General features: G+C 41.4%; 1 protein-coding gene across 1 annotated transcript in view; it reads left to right on the top strand.

Moving 5' to 3' along the window:
* ccdc141 (coiled-coil domain containing 141) overlaps window positions 1-19,469 on the top strand; it is a 171,397-nt gene that overhangs the window by 37,622 nt on the left and 114,306 nt on the right. The window contains exons 6-8 of the mRNA XM_060828119.1: window positions 6,174-6,293; window positions 9,601-9,795; window positions 13,506-13,678. Of these exons, the coding sequence (XP_060684102.1) occupies window positions 6,174-6,293; window positions 9,601-9,795; window positions 13,506-13,678 (488 nt within the window). The remainder of the gene's footprint in view (window positions 1-6,173; window positions 6,294-9,600; window positions 9,796-13,505; window positions 13,679-19,469) is intronic.

Raw genomic sequence — 19,469 nt, 5'->3', positions numbered from 1 at the left:
CATGCAAATATTGGCCTTGATATAATGATGCATACCCAAGCAATAGAGTTATTTTCTCATAGAAGAAAATATTTGATTAAACACATGCTACCTATGACTATTTGCTTTTGAGGAATGCACAAAACTGTCAAAATTAAGGTAGTGATCAAGAATAGTCTTCATTCCTTTGTAATACAAATGGATATCACAATATCAACGAAACCACTATCCATATTCATGTCCTGAGAATGAATTTATTAAAATTCTGCCATCACAACTTCAGTGAGAACTGGATTGAAATCTTGTCACAGTGCTAAGAACAAACGTTGACCGAGATCTTCTGGTTAGCAGCAATACTGGGTGCATTGGCACTGACCACAATATTTTCTGTACCCTGGTGGACCTGCCCCTTTATAGTGGGACCTCCAATCCTGACTGAAGCAGAAATGGAGTGGTGCAGCCTCTCCAGGGTAAGCCCAGCGAGCACAGCAGAGTTGAAAGACGGACTGGACATGCCCCTTTACTAGCAGTCATATTAAGGTAGGTTTGTAAGGGTCTCTAGTCCTTTCATGCATAATTTTGCCTTAGGAAATGGATTTGTGCAAGCGTGAATGAATGATTCACTGAGGGGGTGTGAGTGAGTGAATGTGAATGAGTGAGTTGGTAAGTGAATAGGTGAGGAGTGAATGGCTGAGTGAGTCATTCAGTGAGTGTATAGTCAGTTTGGTTGGTCAGACAGGTGTGGTGTGTGAGTTCAAGGAGTATTAATTTCAGGTCAGACGGTAATTGTCAGGAGGTAGTGGTGGAAGAGAGGGTTGCATTGGGAGCTTGCTTGGATTGCGGAGGTGATGGGGTGATTGCTTGTGGTGTTTGGTTCAGTAACACTGACCAGTGACTAAGTTAGACTAAGTAGTAACAGTGTAATATTTCCAAGGTAAGTACTGCATATCTCACCTGAACCCATTGTTGGAGATTATTTGAGCAAGGTCCCGAGGCAGTGTAAATCAACCAATCAGAAGTTTAAAACTACCCAGGCAATTACAGTGTGTGTATATATACCAGGATTTTGGCAGGAACCTCACTGTCCTGATCTCAGCTGATTTTATTACTGGACAAGTCAGATCCCAGACTGAAACTTGGTTTTGTAGATCTTGTTTTGGTTTGGTTTGGTTTGGTTTGGTTTTAATAATGTGGCTTCTCACTGAAACATAAACACACAATGTTGCAGATTTTGTCTTAACAATAAAACAGAAGTTTATTAACCTAAAGATAAAATGGAATAAACCAAAATATTTACTTCACACAAGTCCAAGATATTTAAACACAGTGAAAGTATAATCACAATCTCTTTATAAGGTCCAAAACAAAACCTGCCTTGTACAAAACTAAAAGTACCTTTGTGCAATGCTTTCCTAGAACCTTGGTAGGCTTAATGAGCTGTGACTTTAACTCCTAGACTGGAAACACTGATAACTTCTTATTGGAGCTACCAAATACCCAAGGTTAAACATACTCAACTTCATGTAATCTCTTCAGAGTTTTATCCCAACACTTCTGGTTTGGCACTATAAATCTAATCTTATTATATTCTCTCCTTCTCAGGAGTGCTGCTGTATACAAGCATCTTCATCTTATGATTTCACAGAACTACCCAAAACAAAGTTAAACTCTTTAGTATCTCTCTAAGCTACGAGTATTCCCCAAAGCTTAAAAAAAATGCAGTCTCAGAATTTCAAACTGAACTTACAGCCCATTATTTATCTTTCTAAGTCACATAACATCCCAAACTTAACAAAAACCCTTTAATCTGCCAAAGTTGCTATATCAAACTGTTTTAAAAGAAATCACCATGGCTACTGAATAATTACTAACCTCAGACATGCAGAAAACATCTATGTCACTAAACACAAAATCAAAACTCAAACTTAACATAGATAGTATTAAAAATATATATAAATCAGACAGTTTATATCACCTTATGCAAACACAAATTGAAGTCCAGATATTCCTGCTCTGGACCTTGAAAGATTTGAGCCAAAAGATTCACATTAGGCTTTGGTTGCCAACAGTGAGAAAACCTTCATTATATCATCGTGTAGGTTCCAATCCAGTTCCGAAAGTTTATGACTGCTTCAAAAACAAATTTAAATATGCTCATCTAACTTTAGTTTGTAGTTGAGAAAATACAGAAAATAAGAACATCATTTTTAAGCTTTCATAAATTTGGAATGACTGTTGTTCAGTTTTAGTTTAACATTTGTCAATTATTGGTGTAGATTAGAGTGGTGCCGGAAAAGCACAGCAGTTCAGGCAGCATCCGAGGAACCGGAAAAATCGACATTTCGGGCAAAAGAGCTTCATCAGGAATAGAAGCAGAGTGCCTGCAGGGTGGAGAGATAAATGAGAGGAGGGTGGGGTTAGGGAGAAAGTAGCATAGAGTACAATAGGTGAATGGGGGTGGGGATGGAGGTGATAGGTCAGGGAGGAGGGTGGGGGAAGGTAGCAAAGAGTACACTGTAAGTACAACAAACTTTTATTAAAACATTTGCAACAAACATTTATACCCACCTCCATAACCAGCACTCCTCAAACATTCCAGAAGATTCCCCGGCCGCTAGAACTGCTCGGACACCATTAGCCATGCAGTTGGTGCACCTACCATCCCCACAGTGATCGATGACATCACTTCCACCCCCATCATGGCCGCTTCTACAGCCACTTCCGCCCCTCACAATTCCTCATGCGCCATACGTGATCTTACTTCCACCCCTCTCATCATCGTTGATGTCACACGCTCAGTGATTTCCCCCCCACTCCACTGCTGTGTTTGCAACCACTTCTGCCCCCACCAATGCCACTCACCTGCATTCTGCTGACATGCCCCCCACAGATCCCACTGTCACCATCCCCACCCCCCAGAACCCTGAGGGGACCACCACCCCTGCTCATGACTCCACCCCCATTCCCTCCACCACCACACCCACTTCAGTTACAGGCTCCGCCCCCACTCCCAGCTACACACACACACACACACACACACACACTCCCAGTTCCCAGCCCTGCTGAGTTTTCACCATTCCTCTAGACCTCTCCCTCACTGAAGATGAACGATCAGTCCTCAGCAAAGGACTCACCTTCATCCCCCTCCGCCTACACATCAATGAATTTAATACACGCCATGACGTCGAACAATTCTTCCGCCACCTCCGCCTGCGAGCTTACTTTCACAATCAGGATTCCTGCCCACCTTCCGAGGACCTCTTTGCCCACCTCCAACACACTGCATCCACCTGGACACCCCGCGCTGGCCTATTACCTGCCCTCGACCTCTTCATTTCCAACTGCCGCCGGGACATTAACCTAGCTTATTTCTCCATGCTTCTAGCTCACTGCCTTTATTCCTGATGAAGGACTTTTGCCCGAAATGTCGATTTCGCTGCTCGTTGGATGCTGCCTGAACTGCTGTAGTCTTCCAGCACCACTAATCCAGAGCCGGGACATTAACCGCCTCAACCTGTCCACCCCCCTCCCCCACTCCAACCTTTCACCCTCACAACGCGCAGCCCTCCAGTCCCTCTGCTCCAATCCCAACCTCACCATCAAACCAGCAGATAAAGGGGGTGCAGTGGTAGTTTGGCGCACTGACCTCTACACTGCTGAAGCCAGACGCCAACTCAAAGACACCTCCTCCTACCGCCCCCTTGACCATGACCCCAGCCCCTATCACCAAACTGTCATCTCCCAGACTATACAGAACCTCATCACCTCAGGAGATCTCCCACCCCAGCTTCCAATCTCATAGTCCGGGAACCCTGCACTGTACCGGTACTACCTCCTTCCCAAGATCCACAAGCCTGATCACCCTGGCTGACCCATTGTCTCAGCATGCTCCTGCCCCACTGAACTCATCTCCACCTACCTCGACACTGTCCTATCCCCCCTAGTCCAGGAACTCCCCATATATGTTCGCGACACCACCCACGCCCTCACCTCCTCCAAGACTTCCGTTTCCCTGGCCCCCAACGCCTCATCTTCACTATGGATATCCAATCCCTGAACACCTCCATCTGCCATGACAGGGCCTCCAAGCCCTCCGTTTCTTCCTCTCCTGACGTCCCCAACAGTACCCTTCCACCGACACTCTCATTCGTTTGGCCGAACTGGTCGTCACCCTTAACAATTTCTCCTTCGAATCCTCCCACTTCCTCCAGGCCAAACGGGTAGCCATGGGAACCTGTATGGGCCTCAGCTATGCCTGTCTCTTTGTTGGCTACGTAGAACAGTCCATCTTCCGTAATTACACAGGCACCACACCCCACCTCTTCCTCTGCTACATTGATGACTGCATTGGCGCCACCTCGTTTTCCTGCGAAATGGTTGAGCAATTCATCAACTTCACCAACACATTCCACCCTGACCTAAATTTACCTGGACCATCTCTGACTCATCCCTCCCCTCCATCTCCATTAATGAAGACCGACCGACAGCTACCTGGATTACACCTCTTCCCACCCTACCTCCTACAAAAATGCCATCCCGTATTCCCAATTCCTCCGCCTCTGCCGTATCTGCTCCCAGTAGGACCAGTTCCACCACAGAACACACCAGATGGCTTCCTTCTTTAGAGACCACAATTTCCCTTCCCAAGTGGTTAAAGATGCTCTCCAACGCATCTCGTCCACATCCCGCACCTCCGCCCTCAAACCCCACCCCTCCAACCGTAACAAGGACAGAACCCCCCCTCCCCCCCGGTGCTCACCTTCCACCCTACCAACCTTCACATAAACCAAATCATCCGACGCCACCTCCAAATGGACCCCACCACCAGGGATATATTTCCCTCCCCACCCCTTTCCATCTTCCACAAAGACCATTCCCACCATGACTACCTGGTCAGGTCCATGCCCCCCAACAACTCACCGTCCCGTCCTGGCACCTTCCCCAGCCATCACAGGAATTGCAAAAGCTGCACCCATACCTCCTCCCTCACCTCCATCCAAGGCCCCAAAGGAGCCTTCCACACCCATCAATGTTTTACCTGCACATCCACCAATATCATTTATTGTATCTGTTGCTCCTGATGCAGTCTCCTCTCCATTGGGGAGTCTGGACGCCTTCTAGCAGAGCTCTTTAGGGAACATCTCTGGGACACCCGCACCAATCAACCATACCGTCCTGTGGCCCAACATTTCAACTCCCCCTCCCACTCTGCCGAGGACATGGAAATCCTGGGCCTCCTTCACCGCCGCTCCCTCACCACCCAATACCTGGAAGAAAAACGCCTTATCTTCCGCTTCGGAACACTTCAACCCAGGGCATCAATGTGGATTTCATCAGTTTCCTCATTTCCCCTTCCCCCACCTCACCCCAGTTCCAAACTTCCAGCTCAGCACTATCCCCATGACTTGTCCTACCTGCCTATCTTCCTTTCCACCTATCCACTCCACCCTTCTCTCTGACCTATCACCTTCATCCCCAGCCCCATTCACCCAGTGTACTCTTTGCTGCCTTCCCCCACCCTCCTCCCTGACCTATCACCTCCATCTCCACCCCAAATCACCTATTGTACTCTATCCTACTTTCTCCCCACCCGCACCCTCCTCTCATTTATCTCTCCACCCTGTGGGCATTCTGCCTCTTTTCCTGATGAAGGGCTTTTGTCCGAAATGTCGAGTTTCCTGCTCCTCGGATGCTGCCTGACCTGCTGTGCCTTTCCAGCACCACTCTAATCTAGAATCTGGTTTCCAGCACTCTGCAGTCATTGTTTTTACCCAATTATTGGTTTAACCTACTGTTGAGTCTTCTTACAAGAAAGGAATGAAAGGAACTTACAAAGTTAACTAGAATACAGTTACAGACAAACATTTAAATAATGCCAAATAGGATACGATTTTTCAGTTTGTTCTGTTATTTACTCTTTGAAACTGGGAACATTAATGTACTGAACATTGCCTATCAGCTGAATGTGGTTAATATTTTTATTCCAATGAATCAGCATCAAAAATCATTTATGTACCTGCAAAAGAAACAACATAATTGAATAAGTTGATAGCTTTGTTTGGTACTCCAATGCTTGCATGCTTCTGTCCAGGAATAGATAGAAGTGTTGAGAATAAAAATAGTCCAGTTGCCTGCAGTTGTTCTATACATTATACTATGAGTTTTAACAGTAAACCACTCTGTCTTTGATGAAGGTGATGCAATGGTTCCAGCATGATGGTGAGACATATGTACAGAATGAAACCTTAGGTTCATCTCTGACTGAAAATGAATGGCTACTTCAGGAGCACCATAATGTTGAATGTAAAGCCCAGGTAAGTGTAACAAGATCCAATCCATAGCACCTCCTTGATGAGAAGTGTTACTGAAAAATAAGGTTGTATGACTTCTATAAGGTTGTGTGAATTACTGATGAAAGGCTTATGCCTGAAACATCGATTCTCCTGCTCCTCGGATGCTGCCTGACCTGCTGTGCTTTTGCAACGCCACACTCTTGACTGTATAACTTCTTAGCCTCAGTTACAAAAGAGAATTCGTAAAGATTTTACAGGATATATATTCTAGTAATATTTTATTGAACAATGATTTTGGAACCCTGTTGAAACAAGCTCCTAAAAAAAGTTAAGTTTTTCATATGATTTATTTGTAAATGAAGGTTGGTTAACTCAGTTGGCGAGAGAACTGGTGTGATGCCAACGGTGTGGGTTCAGTTCCCGCACTGGCTGAGGTTACTATGAAGGACTCTGCTTCTCAACCTCTTCCCCTCGCCTGAGGCATGGTGACCCTCAGGTGAAACCATCACCACTCATCTCTCTCTCTCATGAAAGCACAGCCCTATAGTCTGGTAAGGCTATGGCGACTTTAACTTTCTACTTGTAAATGATTTACTTTTCAATCTTGTTTTTGCATAATGGTCAAAATGGAGCTGATCACAAAATAGAGTTTAAAATAAAATGCTTAATACATCAAGCAATGTATTGCTTGGATTGAAATACAGTCATGCACAAATGCCTCATTTGTGGTATGCCATAGTCATGTGATTTCTACCATGGGTTTTATGCACTGGAGGCAGCCATTTTGCAAGTCCTTCAATACATATATAGTAAAGACTGGTCTGCTGCCTCCTGAACATGGTATCAGAAACGGAACTGAGGTTGAGTTCTGTAGTGCTGAGGAGGAGCACAGCCACTGTCAAAGAGATACAGTAAATGATAAGAGCTGTGAAAACTGTTACGAGCAACTGAAAGAGGCTGAGGAAAGAATCGAGAAATAGGCCATAACTAATACATTACATCAGACACAATAGCTTCAATTATTCCTTTCCCAACTTCAATCAACATGAAAGGGTTATGAAGCAGATCCAGCAGTTTCTCCACAGCTAAACACATATTTAGGAAATAGCAATAGATCTATTTAACTAGGATAACTACACACCAATCACTGCTGGGAAGAGACTGTATTTCAAAGTGTATTCAATTCAAAATGTCTGTGATGAACAGAAGAAACAGAATGCAGTGGCTTTATAGACCACTCCTGCTAGTGTCTACTTCCCCTCATTATTTCATACTTCCACCCGTATGGATTCTGCATTATCCGATCCAAGGTTTTTTGTTGTTATTCCATCTCGTACAAGTTAAGCTGCCTAACCCCAGGACCTTTCCCTACCTTCTTGTCTTTTTGAGAAGTCACTTAGCCCTGAATGTTTAGTTCTCAGCTTTGATCTTGTAACCATATCTTCATAACTGGTGTAAGTTCACACCCATATTTGTGCCATTAATTCATTTATTTTGTCCCAACTACTATGCGTATCTAAAGTCCGTTAATTTTGCTTTTTTTTAACCATCTAACTGTACGAGCCTATTTGCTGCTGGCTTTTCCAAAATATTTCTCCCTTTTTCCTAATCTGATGTTTTCATTTGACCAAGAATCTCTGTAGAACGCAAAGCCTCATCCTTGCCACCATTAGTACACTCTGGCTGATAATTGGCAAACTGAGACTATTACTTAAGTGGAGAATGACTGTGCATGTCTGAGGTGCAGAGGGACCTTGGTGAATGAGTCACAAAAGGTAGTTTCAAGGTACAACACAATCAAGATGGCTAATGGGATACTATCCTTTAAAAAGAGGAATTGAACATAAAGCTAATGATGAGGGGGAGAAACACAATTAACATTTCCCTCTCCATAGATTTGCCTGACCAGTTGTGTTTCTTCGGCAATTTCTGTTTTTGTTTCAAATTTCCAGCTTCTGCACTTCTCTATTTTATGACAGTAATGATGTCATGCTTGAGTCATACAGGACATTGGTGAGAGCACTTCTTGAATACTGGGTACAATTTTGATCTCCTTATTTACAAAAGGATGTAAATGTAGTGAAGACATTTCAGGGGAGGTTTACTGGATTGATACTTGGAGTGATCAGCTTGTCTGATGAGGGTAGATTTGAAAGGCTTGACTTGCTTCGATAGGAGTTTAGAAGACTGAGAAGTGTCTTGAGTGAACTACATAAGATCCTGAATGGATTTGATAAGGGAACATGGAAAGGGTGTTTCTTTTTATGGATCAGTCTAGAATAAATGGAAATCTTTTAAAATGAGAGTCCTCTCCTCACCCAATTCCAGCACAGAAATGAGGAACATATTTTTCTGAGTGTATTACAGTTTTGGAGATCTTTGCTTCAAGGTGATGGAGGCTAGGTGATTGAATATTTTTAGGACAGATTGCCTAAAAAAGAAGCTAAGAGATCAAGTATTATCAGGATAGATAGGAAGGTGGAAACTAAAACCTAAACAAAGCAGTCATTATAGTTTTGAAAGGCCAAGCTGGCTTGAGAGACCAAATCATCTATTTTTGCTGCTATTTCATTTTTATGTGTGTGTTTTTAAACACAGAATTCAGCTAGACATATCTGTGTGCTTTCATATTAATTAATAGTCTTTCCCTTGAGATCTGATTTTGAATGCATACCATTGATAAGTAGAATTCAAGGTGTGTACGTCGTGTTACATTGTAAATATGAAAATAGGATCCTAATGCTTAATATTGCTATGTATTAGCCCCATGATTTTTAAAATCAATGAAATGATAGCTGTTCAAAAAGAAAGTATATTTCATTCTAGGCATTTGAAAATATGTCATACTTTATTTATGTGATGAAGTTCTTCAAGGTGTACTTCACACATCATCTGAAAAGTATTTGAGACAATCCTTTATAAAGCTGCTTTTTGGATTAAATACAACTTTACTCTGTACACTTTTTAAATAACGTACAATTTAACTGGTTCTCACTTATATCTGCCTGTATTAGAGAATATAAAATCTCAGTCGAAAGTGTATTGCTGGAAAAGCACAGCAGGCCAGGCAGCATCTGAGGAGCAGGAGAATCGACGTTTCGGGCCAGAACGATTCCTGATGAAGGGCTCTGGCCCGTAATGTTGATTCTCCTGCTCCCGGGATGCTGCCTGACCTGCTGTGCTTTTCCAGCAACATACTCTCAACTCTGATCTCCAGCATCTGCAGACCTCACTTTCTCCTATATAAAATCTCACTTGGTTCTACGGTCATTCAGATTTGAAGTTCTACGAGAACTTAATAATTATAACCTTAAACTTTTTATTATAGGAATTCACGTCTGTAGCTGAAAAGTTAAAAGCTGAAGCTGATGAGATTTTGCTGATCGAAGACTTTACAGATAAAGAACAGATGGCAGCTCAAAATCAGAAATTGAAGCTGATGTGTGAGAAGTTCTGGCTTCACATGAAGGAACGAGAATTATTGCTCCAAGAGGCCCATGAATTTTTTGACAGTGCAAATAAGGTTAGTTCCTGAGCCACATCTGTGTTGAAATTTTACTGCAAATTATTTCATATATTATATACTGAAATCCATATCCTCCTGCACGTATATATTTTCTTAATCTATGGTTTTTGGTGTGGCTGTGATTTCTGCCTTAGAATTGAAAGAGGCATGCAGTAATAGCTGTTACTTCCTCCTTCATATTGACCTGGAAAACAAATATTATGCATCTGAGATTATAGGCACAACTAATGTAACATTGCTGGGTGGATTGAGAGAATTTGAGCACAATAAGTTAGTATGTTGTTCCTTTCAGCTTTGTGCAAAAAGTAATACAAAATTTCCATGAACTCTTCAAATGTTGTACTGAATTGCGACCTGCTATTTCATATTCCCCATACCTGCATCTTACATGAGGTTTCATCTGTTTAGAATGAGTGTGGAGTATTTCCCATTTTTTTATACAGGTTCAACAGACCTATCTGCTTCCCTGTGCCTCCGAAAACTCACAATGACTGGACACTGCTTCAAAGCAGAGCTTTAAGCCCTTATCAGTTTAAATGTTGAGTTATATATTTTTCTTCTCAGAAGAAACTTTTAATTTTTGCAAATACTCATTTTTGGATCTTTTGTAGACAAATATGAATCCAAAAACACAGTGAATCATTAAGTGGGAGTGGTGCAGAGTAAGTTGTATTTGCACACATTATTGATTGGAATTTAAAACTTAAATTAAATGAAATAGAGAAACCTGCCTGATCTGGGTCCCATGTCATCCTCCACATTCCTCATTAGAACTATACCACAGTCTGGACCTCCCAATATAGCTGTGTTGCTAGAGTTCTTTTTATCATCCCCTAGAAAACCTGGACATTTTCATATGAATGTGGATCAAATTACAAATGTAAATAAATGACCATAAGTCAGCATTATGATGGTTGACACATTCACATGGATGGTTGATAGTATTTTATTATCCACTGGAACAATAGTTTGTAATGAAAGAATATGAATATTGCTCAAAAAATAAATGCGCTGTTGAGGTTTTTCTTCATGCATTCATCAGGATGAAGCAAGAATAGCACATTTCAATGGGAACAACAAATTATACTGGATACAAAAAGGGAAAAAGGATGTTTTGCAAGTGGAGTCTGGCTCAGGTGTTGCTGTGAGCATTAAAGAACACTTGGACCTATGGTGTGCAGGAGCTGGGAACAATTCAGTCTTTCTGCAGGATGTCAGAAGTGGAATCAATTTTCTGTATATCCAAAAACTAGAATTCTATACATTGATAAACATGAAAAATGTAACAAATTACTCATTTCTTACAAGTGCATTGCGGTGGCTGCCTGAGAAAGAGAATAAGTCTTAGGCACATGTGCTTTGAGAAACAGGAGGTTAAGTATACCTTGGTACAAATTTAGAAGCATTGTGAGCTGAGTAGGATAGCGACAAACTTCAAGAGGACGTAGACAGGCGGCTGAATTGGATAGTCAAGAGACAGACGGAATCTAGTACGGTGAGATATGGCGGGATTTGTAAGCAAAGCATGGGAAGGTAAGACTGAATAAGAGATACTATGTTAAAGAGGTTGGGACAAAGGTTCCAAGTTATGTGTGTGTTGGGAGCAAAATTACTTGTGTGTGCAAAAACCATTAGAAATGGCTGCACAGATTTGGAAAGCAATTAACAACACAAAAAAGATCTTGGACTTTAAAATGGGGGCATAGAATTCAAAGTGCTGTTTTGATAAACTTGTATGAAACATCACTGGTAGAAACATCATCAGTTCTGGGCACCATGCTACAGGAGGTATGCGAAGATATTAAATAGTGTGCAGGAAAGTTTCAAGAAAGTGGTTCCAGCAATGAAGTAATTCATTCGTTGGATAGACTGGAAAAGTTGGTGAGGAAATGATTAAGACAAGATTTGATAAATGTGTTCGGATTTTGACAGAGTAAACAGGAAGAAACTATATTCCCAATGATGCATGGGTCAAGAAGTAAAGGACACCAATTTAAGATAATTGCTAAAAGAAGCAACAGCAAATGAGGAAAACCTTTTTACTCAGTGATTAGCTGAGATCTGGATTCTGCTTCCTGAGAGTGTAGTGAAGGTGGTTTCAATTGAGGCTTTTGAAAGGAAATTGAAACATTAACTAAAGAGGAAGTATTTCCAGAACTTTTATGAAAAGGTGGCATATTGAACTAGCTCTGCTTCTCTTGCAGCAACACGTGCAATAGGTTCAATAGTCTCCTGCAAAATTAAATAAGGAAATGAGGATATTGTTTCTGTACTGCCATCTTGTGGATTTTCAGAACATTATTCAGTTAACAGATATGTTTACTGTGGTTTGCAGCAGCGTAATAATGCATCCAAAAACATTTTGAGTTGGAACAATGTGTGATTTTTAATGCAAAATTAATCCTTCACATTGCCTAATTTACAAGATTACATGATACTTGCAGATGAGAACAACCATTCAGCCAATTATAGTCCATCCACTGAAAGAGCTGACAGTTGCAGATAATTATATATAACCAATTCAAGGGTTATTTTCTGTACGGCTCCATTCGAAAGTCGATCATAAACATTAATTACTGTCTGCTTGGAGATTGTTTTTCTGATATCCATCCTAAAGTTTTGTTTTATTGTTTTCAAGTTATTGTCTTTTACTGTAGACTCACAGGGCTTAAACAGAATTCTGGGTTGAGCTTTCCCATATCATTTATCATCTTGTATAATATTTAATTATTCACCTTCAAATCACCTCCTTAATAAACAAACAAGCTCAAGCTTCTCCACTGAGGGGAGGGGAAAGCAAATCAAAGTTGGATAAACTGAGACTTTATTTTACTGGATTATAGGAGGTTAAAAGGTGATATGATGCAGATTTATAAACACATGAGGGGTATAGCTAGGGTTAATGGTGGGTGTCCTTTCTCTGGGATGGCAGATTTCAAGACTAGGGGTCACATTTTTGAAGTGAAAGGAGAGAAATTTTAAAAAGGCACGAGGGGCAAATTATTTACACAGTGATTCGCATGTGGAATGAACTTCCGGAGGAAGTTGTGGGTGTGGACACAGTGTGGATCAGAATAGCTTTAATCAATTAGAAACCTTAAGTGTAGCTAATGTACCAAATGATTGTTCAATATTAAGGGCTTTCCTAGTGGTCTCAATTATAATCATTGTGAAATGGCTAGATGTTTTTAATCAACCTGTTCAAAAATGTAGTTCCACACGTGTATGCGTGGGTTTCCTCCGGGTGCTCCGGTTGCCTCCCACAATCCAAAAATGTGCAGGTTAGGTGAATTGGCCATGCTAAATTGTCCATAGTGTTAGGTGAAGGGGTAAATGTAGGAGTATGGTCTGGGTGGTATACGCTTCAGCGGGTCGGTGTGGACTTGTTGGGCCGAAGGGCCTGTTTCCACACTGTAAGTAATCTAATCTAATCTAACCTGTGGAGCAGGTGAGATTTGAACTTGCAGTTTCTGATTCAGAGATAGAGGCACTACCACTGTGCTGCAAGAACTCCATTAGCTACTAAAGTTCTTGAATTAATGTAAAGCTTAACAAAACAATCTAAGCCCACAGCAAATATGTAACTATCAAGCAACATGCTGCGATTTTCAAGGTGCGTTGAGTGCTTCTGGTTTATAACGTTTGTTGCAGGCTTAACATGATCTAAATTACAAGATCGTTGAGTAACATTATGTTTTTGTTGACAGGGATTTGATGTACTGGGAGGATTAGAAAGTCATCTGAAACACCTTAATTTAAAGTCTCTGTGCTTGTCAGAACTCTCTAAAGAACATGCTTCTGTGTGCCAGGCAATCAAAGATGCAACTTCAGATGCTTTACTAAAGGGACAACTGCTCTTGAGTAAAATTAATCCCCAGAGGTAGGAACTACACACCAGTGAATATTGCTCGAAGAATGCACAGAAATACCATCTTGTGAAACTGAGTGACAATTGTTTACAGATGCACGACAATTTTAATAACTTGATTTTAACATAGTAAAATGTTTGCAGGTTCTTTACTAGAGAATTAACAAACAATGTTTGGTATTAAGCTACTTGTGATAGGAGGGCATGTGAGTGAAAGTCAAAAATATGGTTTTTGCGGTGTATCCCAAAAGAAGAGTGAGATGTAGAGTCACAGAGTTCCAGAGCTCATGGCTCAGCAGCTAAAGACATGGCTGTCACTAGTTGAATGGCTAACATAGCAGATGTACAGACATCTTGAAGGGCTGGAGAAGAAATGGGAGGTGGGAGCTGTTGATTAATCTGATCTTCATATTTATAATTTTCATGCTTCATGCAATGTTCTGCTTTTTATCATGTTACTCACCATCTAATTTTTATCAAGGTGAGATTAGTGCTTATGCAATTGTTGGGAAATGTTTGTTCTCCTATTTAATTAAATCTGAGCATGCAATATTGTAAAATCCTTTCGTTTTTGTGTTTTTTTGAAAAGCTAGACAGAAATGACAGAGTTGTTTTTTAAAAATATTGTTTGGGAAGTGTAATGCAGTCCTGAAAATTAGATGTAATTGAATCCCTACAATGTAGAAGCAGGCCATTTGGCCTATCAAGTCCACACTGACCCTCCAAGGCCATCCTGGATCAGTGCTGCTGGAAGAGCACAGCAGTTCAGGCAGCATCCAATGAGCAGCGAAATCGACATTTCGGGCAAAAGCCCTTCATCCTTTATTCCTGATGAAGGGCTTTTGCCCGAAACGTCGATTTCGCTGCTTGTTGGATGCTGTCTGAACTGCTGTGCTCTTCCAGCACCACTGATCCAGAATCTGGTTTCCAGCATCTGCAGTCATTGTTTTTACATCCAAGACCATCCCACCACCCACTACCCTATCCCTGGAATCACATTTCCCATGTCCCAATCTAATCCACCCAGTCTGAACATTCGTAGACACTAGCATGGCCAATCCACCTAACCTCCACATCTTTGGGCTGTGGGAGGAAACCCACATAGACACAGGAGAATGTGTAAACTTCACTCAGACAATTGTCCAAAGTTAGAATTGAACCCAATTCTCTGGCACTGTGAGATAGCAATGTTAATCATCGAGCCATCATTCTGCTCACATTGAGCTAGCCAGTAGAAATGAAGTGTTCCTGGAGGAGCACATTGGCACAAATTGAGACTAGAGAGGGCTGATGAAGCAGTCATGCAATTGAAAAATGTTTTTTTAGAGCTGAAGTCTTCTGGAACAAGTCAGATAAGAACAAAGGAAGGCAGATTCCGATTGGTTTCTATGTTCAGAGTCCAGAAATTTGCTAATATTGAGTTTGAAATAATGTTCATTTTGAGCTGGTTCTGGTAATTTTGTCTGCAAGGATTACTTGGGTGGGTTGGTAGGCAACGTTGTCTAGTTTTATCTTTCAGCCATCTCATTCAAAACCCAAATCCAGCTTTCTGCAGCAAGATACACTTAATGGTAAGGTCCTCGGGTTGTGGCTGAACAAAGAAACCTTGGAGTGCAGATCCATATGTCCTTGAAAGTGGAGTCGCAGGTTGATAGGATAGTGAAGAAGGCGTTTGGTATGCTTTCCTTTATTGGTCAGAGCATTGAGTACAGGAGTTGGGAGGTCATGTTGTGGCTGTACAGGACATTGGTTAGACCACTGTTGGAATGTTGCATGCAGTTCTGGTCTCCTTCCTATCGGATACATGTTGTGAAACTTGAAAGGGTTCAGAAAAGATTTACAAGGATGTTGCCAGGGTTGGAGGGTTTGAGCTATAGGGGGAGGTTGAATAGGGTAGGGTTGTCAGAGGCTGAGGGGTGACCTTATAGAGGTTTATAAAATCATGAGTGGCGTGGATAGGGTAAATAGACAAAGTCTTTTCCCTGGAGTGGGGGAGTCCAGAACTAGAAGACATAGGTTTAGGGTGAGAAGGGAAAGATAGAGACCTAATGAGCAACTTGTTGATGTAGAGAGTGGTAAGTGTATGGAATGAGCAGCCAGAGGATGTGTTGGAGGCTGGTACAATTGCAACATTTAAAAGGCATTTGGATGATTATATGAATAGGAAGGGTTTGGAGGGCTATGGGCCAGGTGCTGGCAAGTGGGACTAGATTGGGTTGGGATATCTGGTGAGCATGGACGGGTTGGACCAAAGGGTCTGTTTCTGTGCTGTACATCTCTATGACTCTATGACTGTCTGTCTGACGTGGCTATCTTACTTTAGCAAATGTTAATGCCCAGTTCCATTCTGAAAGTTGTTGCTTTGCTCTTGTAGTTTCTCTATCTTGCTAATAGGTTGAGGTTCAATATTACTTACAAGTCTGTATGTGGCTCCAATAAGGTTCATCATGTAAACAACAAGTTGAACAAGCAATAATTAAAGTTAAAGTTGCAAATGATTTGGAGTCAAGGGGGACTTGCAGATGCAGCTTTTATTGGCAACAAGAAATTGATTGGTCTATGGACTAGTGATCAGTTATCAATGACAGATTTTCTTTCCCTGCCAACAACCATGTGATTGGTTATCAGGTAAAGAACAAATTGGAACTGGGTACAAATCACAGTGAGAGAGAAGTGTTCAGTTTTTCCCCAGCTTGGGAGTAGTGTTTCTATTCTCTACAGTTAAAACACACAGTAAGCCGAAGGAAAACCAATTTATCTTTTCTGTAACAGTTGTTGCAAGCTGTGACTTTTAACTGAGAGCTCTGGGACTTTACGTAAGTGAACAGGCCACCTTGTATTTCTTACCAAAAATCTAGAGGAAGATGACTGAAGCAATGTGCTAGTGAGCAGAAGCTTCATAAGGATTATTTTTCACGACAGAACCTGGAACAAAGACAAGTGAACTGTCTTTCTAGTTTATCTCCTCTGCATAATAGCCTATTTTCCCAGCATATCTGTCTGCACGTGTGTGTAAGAGGGTACCTGGAAGAGGATTACAGTTTTAATCAGTTGTGTTATACGTTTACAGTTTATAACTGTTTATCTGTAGTTAGAATCTAGTGACTTGAAACAATTAGCCATTCTTGTTCAGTGCAGAAACCTGGTCTGTGCTTTCTGTCAATCTGGGTCTGAAAGTAAGATAAATTGGGGAAATTTGCATACTTGATGAAATATTTCACTTTTGTGAAGAGTCCAGGAATAGTGGGGCTCGATTTCCAGCAAGCCATCCCAATGAATCGTAGCAATGGTGCTTAAATAAAATACTGAGTGGAAGAGCCTTCACTTTGGTGCAATTGGCAATTTGAGCTTGAATATAAGACGAGATGTGTTGGCTTTTAGAAGTGTTCTTTTCTCCTCGTGTTTCGGTTTCAACCTATTTGCATGGCACCAAGCCTAAAATTTGCCATGGAACAGGGAAACTATGCATCGTTTTTAAATGCAGCCAATAAAATAAATTTCATTAAATAGTATTCATTCATGTACACAAGCATGGGGATCTGGAGTTGTTTTAATTAATGCAACTGAAAATGAATACAGGCGGTTCTACTATTACACATGATTCTTTAATGTGATTGAAGATTTAATCCATTATTTACAGAATGCAAACTTCCCTTACCTGTATTAACAATAACGTGATTCCGGCAACATCAGTTGAAATGGCATAGCTATTGCGCGATTATTTTTATAACACAATCACTGCACAACTTTCTGGCCCATTATTTCTGTAAATATGAATTATTAATTTTTGTTATCCAAGGAAAACTTCCAGCTTTTGTACATAGACCTTAAAATTAAGAGGATACATAGCCCCAAAGCTCTCCGATACCTTCTTCACCTTCTTCTTACACCTCATCAAATTATTCCCCTCTTCCGAGCGCAATCATTATCTGCCTCTCTATCTTGCTTTTGCCCTTCAGCTATGCTTGACTTTGAAATTTATAACTGAGTATCAGTCTAACCGTCAGAAAGATTTCCTGCTGATTCACATTGACTTCAATTTTATGCCCCAAGCCATAAACAACATCATTCCATTTGCCTTCCTAAACACTAGCAGCACCTTATATTAACTTTGTACCGTGTAGTACACCCAGATCCCCCGTATCTCTGAGCTCTGCAATTTCTCTGTTTAAATAATATGCTACATTTCTATTCTTCCTACCAAAACTCATATTTTTATATATATGCCAACTATTTGCCAACTCACTTGGACTCCTTAATGTTGCACACTGTCAACAGCTGCCTGCAGTGAAGGGTGGTCGTATTCACCTGAGCTTTAGAATTAAACTCTTTTGCCCATGTTCCATCAAAGTTCTCATGAGGTCAGGCGCTGAGTTGCCCTGGACAGAAACCAAACTGAGTATTGCTGACCAAGTGCTACTTCAAAGCACTGTTGTCACCCCTCCTATCACATTGTTGATGAGACTGACAGGAAGTAATCCACTGGATTAGATTTGTCTTCTTGTCGAATAGAATACCCGGACAAATGTGCACATTGCTAGGTAGGTGCCAGTGTTGTAGATATACTGGAATTGCTGTGCTAGGGTCACACCTAGTTGTGGAGAACAAGGCTTCAGCATGTTGCCAGAATGTTATTGGGGCCTTTGCATATCCAGTGCTTGCCATTTTGAGACAGCACATGGAGTGAATCAATTTTGCCATTTAAAGGCACTCAACTCTGTCGGTCTGATGCAGCTTCTGCTGTTTTGGCATGTAAGTAGTTTTGTGTGGTAGCTTCACCAGCTTGATACTGACAGAGTACCTTGGAATCAGTACTGAGGCCGCAACTAGACATAACTTGTACTAATGGCATGGATGAAGGAACTGAATGCAGATTTTTTTTTAATCAGGTTGTTCAGAGATGTTATTACAGACCCCTGGAGCAGGTGAGACTTGAACTCAGGTCTCCTGGCTCTAAGGCACTGCAAGTTGAAATGTCAAGACAAATTGTAGAGTTCCCAGGTACGGGGGGATCTGGGTGTACCAGATTGCACAAAGTTAGTCAGCAGGTGCTGAAGATGTATAGGAAGGTGAATGGAATGATATTGTTTATTACTTGGGAAATAGAAAATTTAAGTCAGGACATTTACCTACAGTTCTTTAAAGCATTAGCAAAACTCTAGTACTACTCCTACTCTTATCAGTTAGGATCTTATCAAATGGCAGAGCAGGTTTGAGATCGAGACTAGATAACTTCACTTTGTCCTCATCCACCTGGTACTACTATAATCATAAATCTCACATGGTACATCTTGACCATACTATTGAAGGACATAAATTTGGGGTGATTGGTAAAAGGATTAGACGGGTAACTAGACAAACCTTTTTACCCAGAAGATGTGGGTGCCTGGGATTTACTGCTTGGTTTTGTGATTGAGACAGAAATACTGCATCATATCATCGAGGCCACAGCTGAAGCTATCGGCCCGAGCAGTGGAATGATCCAGTCTTGCTCCTAATTTGTATTGTTGTATCCTTTCATAGCTGACGTTTTGCAGAACTAGCATCTATGCTGCATTAGCCCCGATCTAGGTTGCAGACTGCTTCACGCCCAATACCTATTCGCCCATCACAAGCAAATATTGCCTCCAACCTGCCAACTGAAATAAAATGCAGTGCTCAAATCTGAGAAGGTGGCTGGCTGTGAAATGAGTGACTATGCTTCTTCGATGTCTTCCTACTCTTTCATGCCTTGCTGTTCCTTTGCTGACTGGGCCAAAGAGTTGCAGCTTTTTGGTGTCTGAAAAGAGATCGGCACAAAGCT

The sequence above is a fragment of the Hemiscyllium ocellatum genome, chromosome 7 (assembly GCF_020745735.1).
Source record: "Hemiscyllium ocellatum isolate sHemOce1 chromosome 7, sHemOce1.pat.X.cur, whole genome shotgun sequence".
In the NCBI taxonomy this organism is placed as follows: domain Eukaryota; kingdom Metazoa; phylum Chordata; class Chondrichthyes; order Orectolobiformes; family Hemiscylliidae; genus Hemiscyllium; species Hemiscyllium ocellatum.
The sequence above is the reverse complement of the archived record's forward strand: the minus strand, read 5'-3'. Positions and strand labels throughout refer to the sequence as shown.